The 20,280-nt window shown below is 52.8% G+C and overlaps 5 protein-coding genes across 5 annotated transcripts; 1 reads left to right on the top strand and 4 right to left on the bottom strand.

The window, feature by feature from the left end:
* Positions 1-206: 206 nt before the first annotated feature.
* On the bottom strand, positions 207-2,326 carry Z520_04190 (uncharacterized protein; the record flags this gene model as incomplete). The annotated part of the gene is made up of 2 exons (XM_016774700.1): positions 207-1,939; positions 2,005-2,326. The coding sequence occupies 2 exons, from the start codon at positions 2,324-2,326 to the stop codon at positions 207-209; spliced, it is 2,055 nt and encodes a 684-aa protein (XP_016634627.1).
* A 6,032-nt stretch (positions 2,327-8,358) lies between these two features.
* Positions 8,359-10,783, bottom strand: Z520_04189 (uncharacterized protein; the record flags this gene model as incomplete). The annotated part of the gene is made up of 4 exons (XM_016774699.1): positions 8,359-8,852; positions 8,929-9,624; positions 9,836-9,886; positions 9,955-10,783. The coding sequence occupies 4 exons, from the start codon at positions 10,781-10,783 to the stop codon at positions 8,359-8,361; spliced, it is 2,070 nt and encodes a 689-aa protein (XP_016634626.1).
* Positions 10,784-11,630: 847 nt separating this feature from the next.
* On the bottom strand, positions 11,631-14,366 carry Z520_04188 (uncharacterized protein; the record flags this gene model as incomplete). Its single annotated transcript, XM_016774698.1, has 1 exon — positions 11,631-14,366. One exon carries the CDS (start codon positions 14,364-14,366, stop codon positions 11,631-11,633), a length of 2,736 nt encoding a protein of 911 aa, XP_016634625.1.
* A 659-nt stretch (positions 14,367-15,025) lies between these two features.
* Positions 15,026-17,656, bottom strand: Z520_04187 (uncharacterized protein; the record flags this gene model as incomplete). The annotated part of the gene is made up of 3 exons (XM_016774697.1): positions 15,026-15,211; positions 15,265-17,516; positions 17,566-17,656. The coding sequence occupies 3 exons, from the start codon at positions 17,654-17,656 to the stop codon at positions 15,026-15,028; spliced, it is 2,529 nt and encodes an 842-aa protein (XP_016634624.1).
* A 363-nt stretch (positions 17,657-18,019) lies between these two features.
* Positions 18,020-19,715, top strand: Z520_04186 (uncharacterized protein; the record flags this gene model as incomplete). Its single annotated transcript, XM_016774696.1, has 3 exons — positions 18,020-18,063; positions 18,119-18,173; positions 18,240-19,715. The coding sequence occupies 3 exons, from the start codon at positions 18,020-18,022 to the stop codon at positions 19,713-19,715; spliced, it is 1,575 nt and encodes a 524-aa protein (XP_016634623.1).
* Positions 19,716-20,280: the final 565 nt, after the last annotated feature.

The raw sequence follows: 20,280 nt of genomic DNA, 5'->3' as shown, positions 1-20,280 counted from the left end.
ATGAGATCAGCCCTGCTGGGTCTCCCTGCTGCTTCCCTTGCGCAGGTCATGCCTTTACACAGCACACTCGTCGCCAAATACTGATCATCATTCATACACTCATACACTCGAACCCATCCGATACCCAGCGGGACGCTCGCGAAGACAACATTCAAACCACAACCCGAGGTAAGACCTTCTCTCTCAAAACAACATGCTGGGGATTATTACATCTTCTCACGATGGGTGATTGTTGTGTTCTCCTCACTGCTGTCCGTCTTGACGACGACCTCGCAGATTTCATGGTCCTGTCTGGAGGCCACAACAGCATCGGCGACAGTTCGGAACACCCTCACCGACGTCGGCTTGGAGGTGTCGAATGAAGCGTCCCCGTCCAGCAAGGTCCAGCCCGCCCGCTCAAAGCGCTCGCGAGTCATATCGTTGAGATTAACGAGCCGGACTTCGGTGCCGTCGCCGGCATAGTGTCTCAGCTCAGAGAAGAAGTTCTTCAGACCTACTACACCGCTGGTATCGAAGTAGTTGACCTTTGAAAAGTCAAGGATCACCACATTGATCGGCGGTAGGCTTTCTCCTTGGGTCTTGGCCTTCCTGCGCAGCCGTGCGATACGTTTCTCTCCCTCGACGGACCAGTTCCGTTCACGCTCCTCTCCGTTGCGGCTATTGTATTCTGGAGCGTGGTAAGTTTGGATGACGTCCAGAATGTTGGTCTTGACCCTCTGGATGTTGGGGAAAAAGAAGGATTCTTCAAAGCGGAACACCCGAGTGTCCGGAGGAATATGGGGCGGCAGCCCGCGTGCGGCATCCAAAGAAGCCGCGAGTTCCGAACGCGAGTCTGCTCCGACCGTCTTCGGCTTCTTGAAGACTTGTCGGAGCAAGACATATACCACGTTGCAACCCACCGCGCTGGCGATACCAATCTCAGTCGAGGTGAACAGACACACCCAGAATGCCACCATGGCTGTAACAAAGTCGGCGAATGAGGTTTTCCAGAAATGGTAGTAAGTGCTTGGTTTGCCGATGAGTGGCCAGATGGCCGTGATGACAATAGCAGCAAGCGTCGCCTTTGGAATCCAATACAGGGCTCCGGTCAGCTTGTAGATGGAGAGAACGATGACACCAGTGGAGACCAGGCCAGAAAGCGGGGATTTGACATTGCACTGGGAGTTGACGGCCGTTCGGGACATGGCGCCACCAACACCCATGACCGTGAAGAAACTGTTGAAGATGTTGGTCACCCCAAGATAGCAAAGCTCTTGACTGGGATCGATGACATAGTTGTTTCTGAGGCCAAAGGCACGGGAAATTCCAAGATGCTCAATGGAGGCACCCAGAAAAGCGGCAATGCTGCGACCAGCAACTTTCCCAAGCAGGTTAGCGTCGACTGGCTTGGGAGTGCGGATGGCGAGGGATGGGATCTTGCTGACATCGAACAGGTAGTCTTTGCTACTGCGTCCCTTGTTGACGCCGTAGCTGATGCCGGTGAATAGAAGAAGACAGATGAAAGCCCGAGTGATGGACAGGAACCAGATGAATTTGTTCTTGCTGCCCCATTTCTCGCCGACCTTTTGCAGGGCGACTAGGAGGATGATGCCAGCAAAACCGATCCCGGCAGCACGTCCATTGCAAGTATCGAAATTGGTCAGGATGTCACGAATCTGGTTAGCGACGCCGCTGCCCACGTTGTCCTCGCCGATGAGATTGGCGACTTGGCCGAGGCCAATGGTGATGGCAACGGCGGAGATGAAGCCGGTCAGCACTGGGTAGGAAATGAAATCGAGCAGAAAGCCCAACTTCAAGACACCGAGACCGGCCATGTAGATGCCCATGGAGAGGGCGACCGCAGATGAGATTGCCTCTGGAGCATATCCTTCCTTTGTGAGGTCGTCCACGACCTGGCCCGTCATCAACCCGATCAATGAAGTCGGTCCAGTTGAGACATCTGCAAGCACAATGTAAGCATACGATCAAAAGAGTTCAACAGGGGAAGTGGGAGATTCTGCAAACCTTTTGACGTGCCCATAACGGCGTAGATAACCGCGGGCGCCCAGCAGGACATGAGACCATACTGGACGGGGATTTTTGCGATTTTGGCATAGGCCAGACCTTGGGGGATCAACATGAGCGACACGGTCAAGCCAGCCACAAAGTCGGTCAGTAGCCATCGATAGTTGTATCGAGGCAGCCAGTCGACGATGGGCGCCTTTTCAGCGACATATCTTGCCGCCACCCTTGGAGTGGCACGCAGGCCCTGAGCCCCATAACGGGCGATCCGGTTCCAGGTAGCATCGGTCTTGAAATCATCCTTCACCCTCTCGACGACCTTCATGATGATGGTGGTTGCAGTCTCTTTTGGAGAAGCACCCGAGGTAGTTTTGGTATCGAGGCAGAAGAAAGGCAAAGCAGACACAGGGGAAGGGGAAAGGAGATTTCTCGAGAGGTGAAATATCTGATCAGGATTGAAAGAGAGGCTTTCTTGATAAGCTGGGGAAGACGGCTGGGAATATAATCAATATGCATGTCAGAGAATGTGACAAACAAGCAGGCTAGAGCATCCCCTCCACACTCCATGCAGGATAGACCGGCAAACCCATGTCGAACATTAGAAGAGTATTTTTGTATGTTTGAAAGGCTTTCGCCTTCTTCGTCTAAATGTGCGCTAAATCAGGGAATGTGTCTGGTCTAGAAACGCACAAGATGTGTGAGAGCTGATCAACCACAATAGAGAACGTGGAGAAAAGGCTAGCGGGGAGAGTGGACGGTGTGTGCTGTGTATGTTAGTGTACGAGGGTAAGAAAGAGGACAGGACGATCGCAGAGAGGGTGTGGTTAGGAAGAGCCGGGGGAGGGGAGGGAACGTGGGTGAGCAGCGTTGCCAAGCAGGAAGTAGCAGGTGAAGCCTACAAGGCCTAGGAGCTTAGTCGCTCCACTAGCCCCGAGGAGGCTTGTTCCAGGGGGCATAGGCTCCATCAATCACGGCGTGCGGGCGAGGGCGGGCCAGGCGCGATACCCCAATGGCACATCTGCAGTGCGGGGGTGGGGATGGTCATTGGAGGACACACACCTGCGGGCACCTGCAGACACCTGCGCCTCTCATCCATGGGGCTGCCCCTTGACTCAATCCAACCTCTCCCACTCCCCAAAGCTGAATAACCCCGGACGCAACAAGCCTTCGTATTCCGCCTGTCATGGACATTCGTGCTTAGTATGCTTAAACCATCTCCCGAACCACTATTCCCAAAACCTTAGCCCTTGGTTACACGACTTCTGAAGCAATGCAATGAGCCAAGGCATGCTGGGCCATGCACTTTGCCCACCAAGCCACGGAGCCTACTTCCAGACAACGACACAAAGATTGATCCACAAACCTTGTTCCCCTCCGCGTGGCAAAGCTCCCTGGGGTGGTGGTCTTCGCAGCCCAAATCCGGGGTCTGGGGGTTTGGTGGGTTGGCACGGTTGGGAAGAGCGACAATTTCCTGGGGAAGTCAAACGCACAATTCGCGAGGTGCCTTGATTCAGGACTAGCTGTCATGAATACAATATCGATACCATAAAGCTTGTAAGGGCTTCACACCGGGAAAACAAATAAGCTGGATCTGAATCGATGTCTGGAGGGTCGGATTTGTCGACGCCCACTCCTTAACCGACAACATGCCCAGCGGCCAGCCGGTCGCCTCTCACTTCGGTTATGAGATCCCTGATCTAATTTGGACGTCAACATCTGCAATGCCTGTCCCATGTGCCAAACCTCCGGCTGGTGACTAGAACACAAGCATTCCTTGATCAGAGCTCGCATGACCACTCCAACCAAGGGAGGGTTCCTCTTCTAGACCGTGGACCGGTAGTTCAGTGCCCGTGATCGGCAGCCCAATATGGGTACCTTCAAGTCCAATGGGACCCTGGACAGATCTCACACAGTGGTAGTTCCAGGATAGCCTGTGGCAACATGCATAGGTCCAGCCCAGACGTACCCAGTTGGACCCCTAGTCTCGAGGCAATCAGCATGATCCGAGGCCTCAACAGTGGCAATGGCACTTTCTGTCGCTTTGGCCGATTCGCAAGAAGAGAACCCTGAGGAAAAGGTTCTCTGAGCGAAGAAGTCGATTTCTCCCGACCTTTATATTCATGTTCAGATGTTGGATCGGGCGCTTTCGGGCTAATAGTTATCACCATCTAGACCACGGTGCCAACGCCGGAGATTCGAACGGCTGTTCTCCCCTCCTCCGGACACCGACAAATTTCCGTAGCACATCAAACCTTGTCTTCTGAATATTCATAAGAGATGCTGGTAGCCCTTCGTTTGCTGGAGACCCGTGACACGTAACCGCTCTCGTGGAAGCCCCAGGGTTGAGACAGCGAGGCAGCAACAATCCACGCCAGAAGCAGCGACCGGGAAAGATGGACCTTTCTGCCGACCAGAACGCCGACCAGACTCCAACAATAGACATCAATGTTTTCACGCCGGTACAGACGCTGAGAGCCCGGTAAAGTCCTCTCCGAACGATACCAGACGGCAAGACTCACTGTATTCCCATCTCACCAGAGTGCAGCCTCGAGTCCACCAAAGTCACTTGATCCGCTGGGTGAACCTTTAGCCAGAAGCACATTCGTCGCCCACCAAGAGAGGTCCCAGGTCCAAAAGGGATGTGGGCACCCATTCTTCAGCAGTGTGCCCCTCTTAGTGTAGCCCGAGTATGTTTCTTGCTCCAGAGATCCGGAGCATGAGGAGCCCCAGCTTGTGGGCAACGGCAGTGTCGTGAGAAGCTCAGCCCATTGGTTGTTTTGTCGCAAAGGTAACATACCTGTGGCTAGCCTGGCTGATTCCAGCGAGCCCATGCGATCCGGCCGGTCGAAGTCTTGCCACCCAGCTCGTGCCGAGCTGGGTAATTCGATTAAGCGGCAGCCTGCTCGTGAGGACATCTATATTGGTGGCGCATTAGTTCGCAGACAGCACAAGTACCCAGGAGCCACATGCTCGATTTCGCGATCGTTCCTGAGAGATACGTTGGGTTGTCGACCTCACTGGGTTTCAAAGCAACAACATCTTTTCGAGTGGGGGTGGCGACCTCCTCAACCGCTTCATGCTTCCGAGAATATCAGTGGAGCTTGTCGTGACGGGACTTCAGCGCGTGGTTGGCCGTCTGGCGATGCAGTCTTGCAGCAAAAGTTGCCACTCTGATGACGATGGGTGAGGTCTCCGGGGCGAGAAGCATCTAGCCAAAGACTGGCCTCCACCGGCCTCTCAGCACGGCTCCTTCTTCGAATCCACCTTTTGGAATCTACTAACTCGGGACCCTTTCTGGAGAGAGGTCTCTCTTCAACAAGAGCGTTATCCGGTTAATGAATCAACCCAGGGACTCGAGGTTGGTATTGGAGAAGAGTTGCCGAAGTCGTCGAACTATCGCCATATCCCAGTGTGACTTGATCGTATAGCTGCGGCTTCAAATTCCGTACCTGTATCTTTATCGGTTAACCGGAAGTGCAGAGTTGTAACTGTCATCTTCTTGATCAAAACACTTGCCGTAAAAGGACTGCAGAGCGCAGGACTCATCTGCGTTGGAGGCATGCTCTTTTACAATCCAGCCACGCCATGTGGCACCGGTGTCGGTCGAGATGGCCACGTTCAGAGACGCACTCATGGTGGGCGACCAAGGATCGATCAACCTCTGGCGTGATCCAACCTCGGACCAAGTGAGAGCAGCCAGGGATCCTGCCTCGCTGTTTGGAGTCGCAATTGCAGACAATTCTAATGCACTCTTACCTGAGAAAGGACCGCCCCAGAGCCCCATCGTCGTAGCTATCAGCAGAAGTATCGTTCTGTGAGTCTCGTTGCCGACTGATCGCGCCTGGGATCATCCACAGAGGAACATTTACGAGGAATGAAGACGAAGTTAGGTACGCGCTAAATCCCGGACTAGCCTTATGCGTACTAATATTATCGATTACACTGTCAAGTCTGTCGAGCTAGGCGCGAAGTGGGCCAATCAAATGCCATGAGGCGCTGATTGTGCCTTACCGGGAGTTTCCAGCCACGGTCTGCTCAAAGCAACAAGCTCGGTCACGTATACCTGAACTGGTCCCATCGCGAACACAGGCTTGTCAGAGAAAGAACAGGAAGCAGGCTATTGAGGTCGCCTGATCTTTCATCCTCAATATTTCGTTTGTTTGTTGAAAGAGACACTACCTTCGGAAAACGAGTTCCTACACTATCCTTCAGTACCATGAATTCGCCGAATATTATGCGTTGATTACAGCAGCGCACGTCGCTAGGTGAGGGCTAAACTATGCTTGCGACTACCGGTAAAACAATTGCAGCCAGACTCCACGGGAAACGGCCTGAAAGGCGGCTCAAAGATTTCGCAGACGGCCTCTGGTATCGCCATGGTAACTTCTGAGGAAATGAGCATGACAGACCTCAGCGAAGCTCCGTCAGCAGCAATATACTTGCATGAGTAAGTCCGATATTCAAGGTCATGACGAGACTCGTATTGATCTCTCGGTGGAAAATCGAGGAAAGTCGAATATCGAGGATTGAGGATTGAGGATTGAGGAAATGTATTGTCAGCCTTTGCAGACCGGGTCAGGGCTTGATGACATCCTGTTCACCGATCATCTAACCAAGATCCTAAGACCTGACCTTTCTCGCGCAGCTTAGAATGTGAGGAATGTGTATCGCGTTGGTGGTCCTCCTATACATGGCTCTTCTGGTTTACCGTATTCTTGCATCAGAAATGACTTCTTCCAGGGACAGGTCGTCAACGTTTCCCAGTGAGGCCAACAATGGGCCACGGCGTCAGATCACAATGCTCGATAGAATTTCTGTCTCAGAGGCAGCAACCTGCAGCATTCCAAGTCGTTGATGCATAGATATCCCAAAAATCGAAAGTCATCTACAGTTGCTCAGTGCAGCACAGCCCACTTAATGTCTCTGACCAGTGTCAGCGCCATTCACACAAGCAATGCCGGGACTATAAACGGCTCCGAATCCATGACTTGAGAAAACCTGCTATAGTGGACATCGATGAGTATACCTTACGCAGCGATGCCAGGACTCGAGTCCTTGATTCGCTGAATCAACTCGGATTCGAATCCTGGATGAGCCACCCCTGGATTTTGGCAGGAGTCGAATCCGAGCTGACGCAGCGGATCAAGGAGTGAAGTCCCGGAAATACTGACCTTATGGTCCGAAAGATACGCCGAGCAGGAGATCGTCAAGGTTGAGGTCCCAGGGTTGAAATATGAAAGCCTCACATATCATCGGAACCCATCGAATGAACGGTAAGCTATAACGACCAAAACCCGGTGTTTTCTTCGAAAACCTGGACACTTCAAAGTTGAAATTGCCGAGATCAGAACTGAGTTTGAACAAATCCGCGTCTGCAGACTGCAGCCTCGAAGTTACACTACTCAGCGGTTGAATTGTGCCCTTTTATCATGGCTTTATTGTCCGCTCAACAGGTCCGTGTCTCTGTACCCTGTTTCCTCGTGCCTGGTGGACAAGATTTCTACGAAAAGGGGATGGTAAAAGGGAAGAAGCCAGGAAAAGAGAAAGTAAAGGAAGGGAATGTAATGGAAAAAGGGGAAAAGAGCACTCTCATTGAGAAAGACACCGGTTCGCTCGATAAGAGAGAAGTTAGAGAAACCCCCAACCCCCACTGCAGAATTCACATTGAACGAAACGGGTACAGAGACATCCAGATGAATCCAGGCTTGCGTGGCATGTGGCGGTTCAGGCTAGTCAATTGACTCTCCGCACAGTCACCCTGATCGTGCTGCACATGGTCTGAGTGAGGTACACAGGAATCCACCGGAGATGTGCCATTCCACTACGATCCTTGACACGGTACGAACCTCTCCCTGAAGATCAAAGTCAAGCTCCAGAGAGAAGCAGGTCTGACGAGCCAAGAGATGGAATGGACGGAGAAGCTGCGTTGGATGGATGGATCAACCACGCAGGACAACATTCTCTGCCATTTCTCCTCCGACTTTCGACGCCTACTCGGTACAGGTCCATTGGACTTTCCCTATGACAGATCCGTCACATTTCTAATCGGGGGGAGCAGCTCGGTCGTTTATAGTAGCGACTCGTAAGGTAGGCCGAGATACATTTGTTGTAGACGTAATCACATACTCTGTCTGGAGAACGAAGCACACACAAACACACACAAAGCAAACGCGCCCAAACAATCCATCGGAGCGTCACGAGATTTTCTTGTCCTGTCTAGGTAGGTAGCCTTATTGCTGGAGAGTCAAACCCCCGGGAAAACGCGGGGGATTTGGATGCCGAAATGTTGGATCTGTGTGGAGGCCTGACCGGCAACCCCCCCTTTTTGTGGCCAGCCTTGTTCTGCGCCCGCTTCTTTCAAGCCCTCTCAAGAACAGGCATCACAGCCAACGGACACTCGACATCCACCGTGCTTCCACCCTCAAGAATCTGCCCATCTTCATCATGGCCCTGGACCTCCCCGTCGTCAAACCTCTTCCACTTGGCCCCTTTTGGGAGATATACCTCTCGCCTGCTCATGCCGGGGTACATGACCGGCGCCACCAGGTACTTGTGTCCAAACATGTACTGGTCCTCTACCTCCCAGCAGTGCTTATCGTCCGGAAACTCCACAAACATGGTCCGAATCACCGGCGTGCCCTTGTGGTGAGCTTGGGCCATGAGTTCGCGGATATATGGACGGAGTCTCTCGCGCAGGAAGAGGTACTTTTTCATGATCTGGTAGCACTCGTCGCCGTAGCACCAGATTTCATTGGGCGCTCCGGAGAGGCAGGTCGCGCCACCGGTCGTGCCGTGTTGAGGCTGTTTGGGTTCCCGGTCACCGTGGAGGCGGAAGACGGGACAGAAGCAGCCTAGATCCACCAACACTGTCAGAATGGACGGGCACGACAGGCTGGTTTTTTTTTTTTTTCCATTGATCAAACTCACCGTATTGGAACCATCGGGTGCAGAGCTCACGGAATTCAGGGTGCTTGGGATTTCCTCCATGAAAGCCACCTTGGAGAGAGGAGTCAGTACAGTGTATGGGAGCAAAGGGGTTCACAGAGGTCGGCTTGCCAATGTCCGTAGTCCACCATGGGATACCGGCAATCCCAACATTCAAGCCCGCGGCAAATTGGTCTCGAAAGCTCTTCCAGCTGCTCGCAATGTCGCCACTCCACAGCAACGTCCCGAATCTCTGACTTCCAGCCCAGGCACAACGGATGAGATTGCAGACATCCTTTTGTTTGCCGTCCTTGACCATTCCTTCGTAGAACGCCTTGGCATATTCCACCGGGTACGCATTCCCCGTGCTCAATACACTTCCACTATGGTACCGATAAATGTCAAAGTCGTAGGCACTGTACTCCGGCTCTGCCTCGTCGAGCCAGAAGAGCTTCACGCCCTTGTCGTAGTAATTCTTCTTGACTGTTTTCCAGACAAATTCCCTCGTCGCCGGATTCGTGAAGTCAGCGTGCACGGTCTCTCCCTGAAAGTCCATTGAGATGCGCAGTCCGCGGTCTTGCCGTATAAGAAGTCCGTTTTCCAGCATAAGCTCGTAGTTTTCGGATCGCCTGTCGACTGTGGGCCAGATGGAAACGAGGAGCTCAATGTTCATCGACTGAAGCTCCTTGATCATGTCGTCTGCATGTAACGCCAAGTTTTCACGACGTCTCGTCAGAGCTATATTCTTCCACCTTGATGGTATGGTCGCCCTTTTCAAGGGCAGATTGAGGTGAGAAAGAGTCGATTTGGAGTTTGATGGCTGAGGGAGGAGGGGAAAAGTGGAATCCAGGTGCTGGCTCTGTCGCCGACTCCTTCCACGTCGACAACAGTCTTCGCATGGCAGACTCACCGGGGTCTTTCCAATATGTTGGATCGAACTTCCATTCTCCTTGCTTTGGCCCTGTCATGTCGCGTTAGCTACCTGTTGGAAGGCGTCACGTAGCTATGAAATCGCACGCGCGGACCTACAATGAAAGAAGTCCACCACGATGACATCAAGCGGCAAATTCCGTTTTCGGTACTCTCGTGCAACATCCAGGAGTTCTTCTTGCGTCTGATATCTCAACTTGCATTGCCAGAAGCCTAGGCCGTACTCTGGCATCATTGGCACTTTGCCCGTGACGTCCGCATAAGCTTCGATGATCTGGGTGGGAGTGTCACAAGCCACAATCCAATAATCAAGCACCCTCGTGGAATAGGCCTCGAAGCTCATCGTGTTCTTCCCCAAGACAGCTCTGCCGACGGCTGGGTTGTTCCAAAGCATGCCGTATCCCAGGTTCGAGAGCATGAAAGGAACGGTCGCTTGGGAATTGCGCTGAGCCATTTCAAGGTCGAGTCCCTTGAGGTCGAGAAATGGTTGCTGATACTGGCCCATGCCATAGATTTTCTCATTTCGATCAACAGACTCCAAACGGTAGGTCAAGTGGTAGTCACCGCCCAGTAAGGGCTTGAATTCCCGCGCCTCGATCATCAAGGCGCTGCATTTGGGATCCTCGACATCGGCACGGTTGCGCTGGTACTCTTCAAGTAATCGCTCGCCCTTGGCATTCTTGATGATGATCTTGCCGCGTGAAGAAATCGTGGCACAAATGTTGCCATTGCTGATGGACGCATGTCCGTCACGCATGAAAATGGATACATCGGTCTTTGGAGGTGTGACAGTCAAAGCCCAGTCTTCGGCCGGAAGAGTATGAAACTTGGTGGCACGAACACGAAGGGCATTGGGACCCCACGCTTCGATCTGGACACGTTCAGAGTCGTAGGTATAATGCAGCGTATCGTCTTTGGAGAGTAACATGGTTAAGAGCCCCTCGAGCAGGCTATCTCAATCACTCTGGGCTTGACGCGCAAGGCACGAGTCAATCTTTCGGACCTTGGGAGCTTTGAAGAATGTGCTGAGGTTCCCCCGCCAGATCCAAGCTAAAAGGGAAGGTTGTAGATTTCCTACCGCGTGGGCGTGGCTATGCAGTGCAAAAAGTTGCCTGATCAACCACGGAACTTCTCAAACCAGTGATGCCGCCCGGCTGAATTGCGGAGATGGGGCTTTGATATCAGGCACATTTCGGCTGCCCATCAGTTCCGTCCATAATCATCCTCAGCATCCACGACGAGGCTCTTCTTGGTAATGTTCCATGGTGCCCTTCACATTCTTGGTGCATAACCCCAAACTGTGAATTGCCAGGAGGGTGTAATTGGGACGCACAAGCGGCTGGACACCCCCCACCGAGACACCGCGCCGAACTACCCAAGCCCAGGGTGGAAGGTCCGTTGGAGCATTAGGAGGGTCATTTGATCTCCAGAATGAGAAGCTCGATCGAGCACGGAAGCATCTTCTTGTCGGATCAGGAAGGGATCGAACGTCTTGCACCATCGCCAGTCTCATCCCAGTAACAGGCTCAGCACACAAGCTGAAGGAGAGTTTTTTATCCGTCGGAGCTCCACCCCCGCTTTGAAGCACGTGCTTTCGCCAGCCTGCGCGTTGCCTGGTCACGTGTCAGGCTGGGATAAGATTCTCACTACCGAGTACAAGCACGAGCTACACATATTTTTACACCCCGTGTATCCTAACCCGTCCGTTCATCCGTCCTAAGCAACAGAATTACCCAAAACAACCATTCCAACAGCATGTCCAAGTGGTAAACCCATCATGGCTTGCTCCTGACTGTCAAATCGTCAAGGACATCCGCCGTCGTCCCTCCCCTCTTCGTTTCAGCAACCTGGAACGCACTTCCTTCGCCGCCCATATCCAACCCCTTTGCGGCCCGCTCATAGGCCTCATCGCTCCGATCTGTCAAGATCTTCAACTCCTCTTCGCTCAGGATTGGTCGCCCCTTTTTTTGTTTTTCTTGCTCATCCTTCTCATCCTCCTCCAGATGCGGGACATCGTACTTCTCAAAGTCGTCGTTGACAAGCGCCCCACGAATGTCATCTGCATCGACGCCGGACGAAAGAAGAGATTTGAATTTGCCCTTTTGAATCACCAGTTTCTCGAGTTTTCTCTTTGTATCTGCCTTGAGCAGCAGTGTCTCCTCTACAGTTCCCCTGGTCGCAAGGCGATATACGATGACGGGCCTAGTTTGACCAATACGATGTGCACGGTCCATCGCCTGTAAATCCTGCTGCGGGTTCCAGTCTGAGTCGAATAGAATCACTGTGTCTGCTGCAGTCAAATTGATCCCTTGTCCCCCAGCTCGTGTCGTCAAGAGGAACAAATTGTAAGACTTGTCCGCGTTGAAATTGGTGATCTGCTCGTAACGCTCTTCTTGGGCGACCGAGCCGTCAATGCGACAAGCCTTCCAACCGCGCAGCTCAACCGCGTACGTTTCCAATATGTCCAGGGTAGTTTTGAATTGGCTGAAGATGAGAACTTTGTGCCCTAATTTGAAGAGTCGAGGAAGAAGAGTGTCGAGCACTAGGATTTTCCCGGAGGCCGTAACCAGACTTTCATCAACACGTGGGTAGTCGCCTGATTGCTCTTCGGCTGCTGTACTTGGTTTCCAGGGCCAATAGAAGTTGTGTGGACTGTTGCACGCGAGACGGGCCTGCATCAAGGGGTTCTGCAACTTCTTCGAAGCGATCTCCTTTTTCGCAAGCTTGAATGTCTTGGCTCTTTCGAGCTCTTCTGCTTCCTCCGACGAGATGTCTTGCGAGCCTGGCGATGGCGACGCGCGGTCCAGATTGATATCTTCTTCGCCTTGTTCAACTCGGCGAAGGCGAGCATTGAATTCCCGGTCCGTTACATCCCGATAGCTTGTGCGTGCCCCTTTGCGACCCCGTCGGATCGAGCCAGTGGAAGCAACAGAAGCTGGTGTTGAATCCCGACTTTGTTTCAAGCTCTTCGCAGGTGTACCGCGCCCGCTGGTGGCTGCTTTTCGCTTGAGGGAAGCAGTCCGGCTTCTGGCCTCAATACGTTCGACAGCCTTTTCTTCCAAATACGATCTGCTCGTGCCTGCCAAAATTTCCCGGTACAATTCCTTCTGCTCGGAGGTCAGAGGTGCATACAGGATGTACTCTCGTTTCTTGGGCAGATCTGACTCAACGTCCGCCTTGACTCTTCGAAGCAGGAATGGCTTCAAAATGGCATGCATTGTCGACACGAGATTATTCCTGCGGCTCAACGTCTTCTGATCGGCTTCCTTCTTGCCTTCCAACACGCTCGAAAAGTCGAACCACCGCTCAAAGCTATCGAGGTCGTTGAAGACCTCGGGCAGCAAGAAGTGCAGGAGCGACCAAAGCTCTGCGATATTGTTCTGGAGAGGTGTGCCCGTAATCAGAAGTCGATTGGCAGAGTTGTATGTCATCAACTCTTTGATCAGTTTACAATTCATGTTCTTCAGACGATGTCCCTCATCCACGATGATGTATTTCCACTGATACGTCGCCAGAAACTTCCGGTCATTCATGCAAATCTCGTAGCTGGTGACGACAATCGGAAACTCGTACTTGAATTGATCTTGCATCTTCATCTTTTTCCGTCTCATCCCCTCGCGCTCGTCCTTGCTCCCATGGTAGAGGATCGTGTTGATACTCGAAGTCCAGTGTTTGAATTCTTCGACCCAATTGCGCACGGTACTCAGAGGAGCTGCGATTAAGAAGGGTCCAGAGATATTGTTCTCCTTGAAGAACGCAATCAATGAGATAGCTTGCAACGTCTTCCCAAGACCCATCTCGTCCGCCAAGATTCCAGAGAGACCGTTCATCCAAAGCGATTTCAACCACTCTAGACCTTCAAGTTGATAGTGCTTCATTCTCCCACCGTCGACGAGAGAAGGTTGCTCGGTTGCAACAAGCTCCTGGGCCCCGAGTCCCTCACCTTCATATTCGTCGGCTGCCTCCGCAAGGGCTTCTTGGACAGTTGGACCCTCTTCGGGAGCCTTAATGGCCTCGGAACCGAAGTAATCACTTATGCTCTTCTTCGCAACATTAGCCTTCTTAGGCTGCCGTCCCCGGCCCCGAGTGGTCTTCTTCTCGTCTTTCTCGTGCGTGCCTGTTGGTTGCTCATCTTGAGCATGCGTTCTTGCAGACTTTCTTGTAGGGCCCTTCGACTCAGCAGCCTTGACAGCCTCATGATTCCGTTTCGCAGCTGCCCGTCTAGCTTGCTCTTGGTTGCGCTTCTGCTCTTCCTTCATCTTGTCTGCCATGATTGCAACAAAGACTGAGCTTGTTTTGAGCAGATTTGTAAGTGCCTTTGACTTGTGATCCATCTCCTCAACATCATCCGCATCCACCTCCATCTTATTTGCGTCCTGCTCTTTCTTGTCTCCGTGGGCCTCTTCTTTGACCTCTGAGAGATTGCGGTCGGGTGGCGAAGACGGTGGGGTGCTTTTATCGGAAGACATAGCAGGTGTCGCTGGCTCCGAGGCCGTAGAACTCGCTGCCATTAGTATCGCTGTATCCTAGGTGCAGGCGGCGAAGGGGACGGTAAAGGCACTCTTATCCAATTGAAGGTCTTCTGCGCAAGAACTCTCAGCAAACGGCCGCAACGGCTGGGATCAAACAGAGAATGTTGGTCCCCATAGGCTTTCCAACCAGTATGAGGGGAAAACGAGGCCACAGCTGGTCTGAACGGTTCAGCTCAGGGGAGATCTCTGGTTCCTCGATCTGATCCCACCAGACTTGGCCCCTTGCTTCGAGAATGTGGTGTCGTCACGAAATGCGGAAAGACACGCTTTGTCACGATCCACTTTACGCGTCCGAGTACGCGTTGATCGGCGCTAGGATCTCAACTACTCAGTTATATGGCCTCCGCATGTTATAGTCAGGAACAATTCAATGATACAAGATAATGTGCTCTTATCGAGACGGCCATTGTTATGGGTATTGCCGCTACAATTAACTCTACTACTCCAAGTCATAATACGATCATCAGCCCTGTACTCGTAGGAACCCAGCACAAATATCAAAACACTCAGCATCTGAGCATCTCATGCCGAAACTGTTGCCATTGAATTGGCACCTCTTCCAGCCATGCGAGTGCGCTGACGCTCTGGTCGACGCAAAGTGTATCTGCAACTCATGTCAGCGGGATATCAAAGTCAACTTAGTCGGTAACATACTTTGCGAATGCTCTGGCAAGCGCCTTCTTGCAGCTAAGCTTTTGACTGCCAACAAATGAATCAACAGTTACCGCAATCGCACGATCAATGTCTTGCGAAGAGCAGAAGTCAGACAGTCTCATCTTGCAGAATGCTTCCGCAATTCTCATGATTGCTTCAAGGTGACGGACCTGCAAAATAAGTTAGCCATACAGGGCAATGCATTTGCATCCGAATGACTCACTGTGATAGGGTACGCCCCCGTTGCGAGAGACTCTCGTCGCATATCTGCGAACAGCCTGGCCACTTTATCTTGGTCGATCTGATAAAGTTTCGGCCGGCACTTTTCCCGGGCATACAGAATATACTTGCGGAGCAACTCCTGCGGAATGGCTCCTGCTTGTTGCGGTTCGCCGTTGTTGATTGCATTCTCCTGTTCAGTTTCCATGGCGGCAGTGTCTCCAGCATCGGTCTCGAGTCTTGCGGGATGCGCTCGTCCGTGACTGTTGACCACAAAGTTTGCAAGCCGCTCGTCTTCGGCGGGGTCAACAGTATCTCGAACCACACACAAAATGTCGAAACGAGACAAGATCGGCTCCGTGAGCTCGACATTTTGGCTAAAGGGAATGGTGCTATTGTATCGTCCTCCTTGGGGATTGGCTGCGGCGACGATGGCACAGCGTGCCTGAAGTGTGGTAACAATGCCAGCCTTGCTGATTGAGATGGTTTGTTGTTCCATGGCTTCGTGGATAGAAGTTCGATCAGCATCGTTCATCTTGTCGAACTCGTCGATGAGGCAAGTTCCCCGATCGGCCAGGACAAGCGCACCGCCTTCGAGCCCCCATTCTTGTGTGAGGGGGTCCTTGCGAACAGACGCAGTCAAACCTACTGCCGAAGCACCCTGTCCCGTAGCAAAGACAGCCCGATGCGCGGTCTTCTCAATATACTTCAACACTTGTGACTTGGCCGTACCAGGATCACCAAGCAGTAGAACATTGATATCACCTCGGATTTTGTGTTTGCCCTGGGCTTCTTTGCTAACGCCGCCAAAAAGGGACAGCGCAACTGCCGTCTTAATATCCCGATGCCCATAAATTGAAGGGGCAATCGAATCGACAATCTTATCCACGATATTGGGATCTTTAGAAAGGGCTCTGATCTGTCGTTCATCCTCCTCTGTCAGTCGGAAGCCAGCGAGCTGATCATGAGTCTTGATGACGTGGTTGGCTTCGAGCATAGTTGCAAACACGGGGAAGCCATTTTTGTTGTTGAGCTGGCCACTATAGTTGTTACGATAAATCGCTGTCACTTCGACTTCTTCACCAGGTTTTGCTTTGTCGATGAGGTCCGCGAGAAGAATGACCTCTCGATGCCGTGGTAAGCGGCCCGCTGGTACGCTACCAGGAGACTCCTGCAAGGTCAATTTTTGGTAATTTCGGTAGACGGTCTTTTCACTGTTCAGCGTGAAAGGGCCCCGAGATTGACAGCTCTGGCAGAAGGTCAACTTGACTTCGGCTGATGTTGACTCCTGGGCAAATGGGCCAAGAGTTACACCGCACTTTTGACACGTAAATTTGACCATCTGAAGTTGGGGGAATACACCAGTTCGTCTGGTCACCACTCCAGAAACCCGAACAAGACAGTTGAGGTGCGACTGCCGCAGTTGCCGCAAAGTATATTGGACGGGCAAATCTGAGATCCGGACGTGAATCTCCGGATGAATCAGTTCATAGTTTGGATAATGCAGTCGGACCACCTCAAAGGCGGCTTTGTCGAAGATCTTGAGCATCTCCGACGGAGCGTTGGCAAGAAAGTAGGCCAGGATGGCTTTGGTGGAAGCCAGGTGATCGTACGAGACTTCAAGCGACTCCGAGTTCACCTCTCCCAAAGTGCGAATGCGGGTGCCGTAGACCGACGTGCCGTTGGCATCGATGTACTCGGTAAGGAAAGACTTGAACTCGCGAGCAATGGTCTTCATGACTGAGGGCAGGGTGACCCACTCCGTGATGTTGGATGCTTTGACGTCTTGCAATGTCTCCAAGGAGAGTTCTTCCTCCATAATGTTCTCATCAAGATCCATGTCGTCTTGATCCTCATCGTAGTGGTGGCGGCGTCTCCGTGGCTGCTTTGTCAAGTCGATGCCAGCATCGTCATCGTCGTCGTCGGGCATGAACGCAGCCGGCATCCGACGTCTCCGAGCTAGCTCACGGTCGCGCTTGTTCAGGCGTGCTTCCAATTGGCGTCGGGAAGCCAGGTCGAGTTCGTCGTAATCGCCGTCATCATCGATCATCCGGCCTTGATATGTCTCTTGGTCGCGGCGTTCGCGTTCATCGTTCATAAAGTTGTCTCCAAACAGGTCTATGCCATCTTCGTCTTCGGCCATCTCATCTGCATCGTCAATGTCACCAATGAGGTCGTCCTCCGTTTGCAATTCATCATCCCCGAGATCATCATCATTCTCGTTCGTGGGGAGCAAAGGCGGAGAAGAAGGGAGTGCTGATGAAGTTAGACATTTCGATATTTGGAGGGCAAATGTTCAGCTTACCAGCTGGCGATGAAGACATGATCTCGTCCTCTTCGTCGCGAGCCCTTTTCCGCCTGCTGGCGTTCCCTGGGCCTCTGTTTGCGGCGGACATGCTGGGTCGCAGTGGTGAACTTGGAAAGGTCAGCTCTCCTGATCGAGTTGAAGAGTAAGTTCAGACACTGTGGATTAGCATACCTCATGTTTTTGCGACTCTATGTAGAGGCGATCCGTTGCAGTCTAGTATGGAAGGGGTTGAACTGAGTAGGTAGGGAGCGCCGCAGTTCTTAAAACCACTTTACGCGCGAGGACGCGTTGCACGAAACACGCTAAGGACGTGCAAAAGTGGGGAATTGAGGTCATCCCCAGTTCGAGTCTGTGGCACCCATCTGGCGCTCACAGCATTTCGAATTGACAATTCTTTCGTTATTCTTTTTTCCTGGCCTTCTGGATCACGATGATGGAGACCGTACCTGAAATGGAGGAAGTCAAGCAATCTCAAGACTCGCAAACTGCCTCCGAGTTAGTCCCCAATCTACCAAGTCCGTCGATTCTCGTCGATACTGACAATTCCCAGTTTCATCGATCAACAACTAGCCCTCGAGGCTGATGCGCGAGAGGTGCTTCCATATGTATAGTTCTCGCCCTCCTAATCCCTCTCCGTCACTACCAGGGTCGCTAATGTCATCCATCCACAGAAATTCGACAAATGTACCAACATTCTCGGTCCCCTCCGCCAGAACGTCTTCGCCTGCCTGACATGCAGCCCTCCACCCGCCTCCGCAGCGCAGGTCTACACGCCCGCAGGTGTCTGCTATGCCTGCTCCATCTCCTGCCATGGTGAACACACCCTTGTTGAACTGTTCGTCCGTCGCGACTTTGTCTGCGACTGCGGCACGAGCCGATTCCCATCGACGTCGCCTTGCAACTTGCGATCCGATCCCGTGACGGGCAATCGCGGAGTCCATTCGCAGGAACCAAACAGGGGAAACCACTACAACCATAATTTCCAAAACCGATTCTGCGCGTGTGGGGAAGAATACGATGCGGAAACGGAGAAGGGCACCATGTTTCAATGTCTGGGATTAGGGACTGTTGAGAGTGGTGGGTGCGGAGAAGACTGGTACCATCCGGAGTGCCTGATGGGGTTGCCGAGAGATTGGTACAAGTCGGTGGTCGACTCGAAACCACCTGCAAAGGCGGAAGAGGAGGAAATACAACAGAAAGGTCAGAAGACAGAAGGAGACAAAGAGGCGGGAGAAGAACCTAGCCATCCAGTCCCGCCGGGCTTCCCCAACGAAGGTGACTTTGATACCGTTATATGCTACAAATGCGTCGAGTCCAATCCGTGGATCAAGAAGTACGCCGGGACACCGGGCTTCTTGCCAGCAGTGTTCAGAACGGACGCCCAGACAGGCAAAGTGAACGATACTTCTGAATCAGCCGGCCCTGTCTCGCTCAAGCGCAAAGCCTCCGACGACGACGACGACATCTCAGCCGGCGGACCACCCAGCCCGTCGAAGCGCGTTAGGAACGAAGACGAAACATCAGCAGCTATTCCAACCACCTCTAGCGAGACACTCGCCGTGAATTCCACCACAGAAACCACACCCAGGCCCAAACGCTTACACGAATCCCTCCCCAGCCCCTCCCCAAGGGGCACCTTCTCTTTATTCGCTCGCGCCGATTTCCGCGACCACCTCTGCCACTGCCCTGAATGCTACCCCCATCTGATCCCGCACCCACAACTGCTCGAGGAAGAAGACACATACGAGCCCTCTCTCTCATCCGAAGCCTCATCCCACCCCAACCATGCAAACGGCGGCTCGCGATCCTCGCGTGCCTCGCTGCTCGATCGAGGCGAAGCCGCGCTGTCGAACATGGACCGCGTCCGCGCCATCGAGGGGGTGATGGTGTACAACCACCTGCGCGACAAGGTGAAAGAGTTTCTCAAACCGTACGCCGAGAGCGGCCAGGCCGTCAGCGCAGAGGACATCAAGGCCTACTTTGAGAAGTTGAGGGGTGATGAGAACGCTATCAAAGAGGCCGGTAGGGGCGCGGCTGGCGGTCATAGTGGGGGACCTCCGAATGGCGGCGGTGGAGATGCGAATGCTGGAGGTGGAGGCGAGGGCGGAGGCGGCAATACTACTAGGAGAGAACAGTCTGGGTATTAGCTGAAGATGAAAGATAATGGCTCCTCCCTCCTCTCTCCAGGTGGCGCTTTGGATGCAATGCTGCCTACTGGGAGCGCGCGCGCGCGAGAGAGGAGATCTACACAGAGCCAGATGTTTCGACGACGACTACTGTACGCCAGGAACGGGGCTCCAAAATGTACAATGCGCGGTCACTCACGGTTTCCCGACTGTCGTGGAGAGAGGGACTGAAGAACAAAAAGTCTTATCCTGGATAGCTCTATCCTATTGCTGTTTGCCATGCTCACATCAGCACAAGCAGTCGCCGCTGTGTCAAAATACATCTAAACACGTCGATGGCGGGTTTTGGGTTTTGAGGCCTCGGAGCTCTTTCAGTAGTTTTGAATGATTCCTTCAGAGCTCCTTGTTCCACGCACACTGTTTTTCCCCAGCTCCCCTTTTTGTCGCTTTTTGTTGTTGATGTCAATGCTCCGTACCTCATACATTCCTGTCACCCCCGGAATCCTCTGCAGAACCAGCCTCGCCCGGTGGATTACACCTCGTACAAATGCTGAATTGCTCGCTTTTGAGTGAGAACCAATATGCT

Source organism: Fonsecaea multimorphosa (assembly GCF_000836435.1).
Source record: "Fonsecaea multimorphosa CBS 102226 unplaced genomic scaffold supercont1.6, whole genome shotgun sequence".
Classification (NCBI taxonomy): Eukaryota; Fungi; Ascomycota; class Eurotiomycetes; order Chaetothyriales; family Herpotrichiellaceae; genus Fonsecaea; species Fonsecaea multimorphosa.
This window is presented reverse-complemented; position numbering and strand designations above follow the sequence as displayed.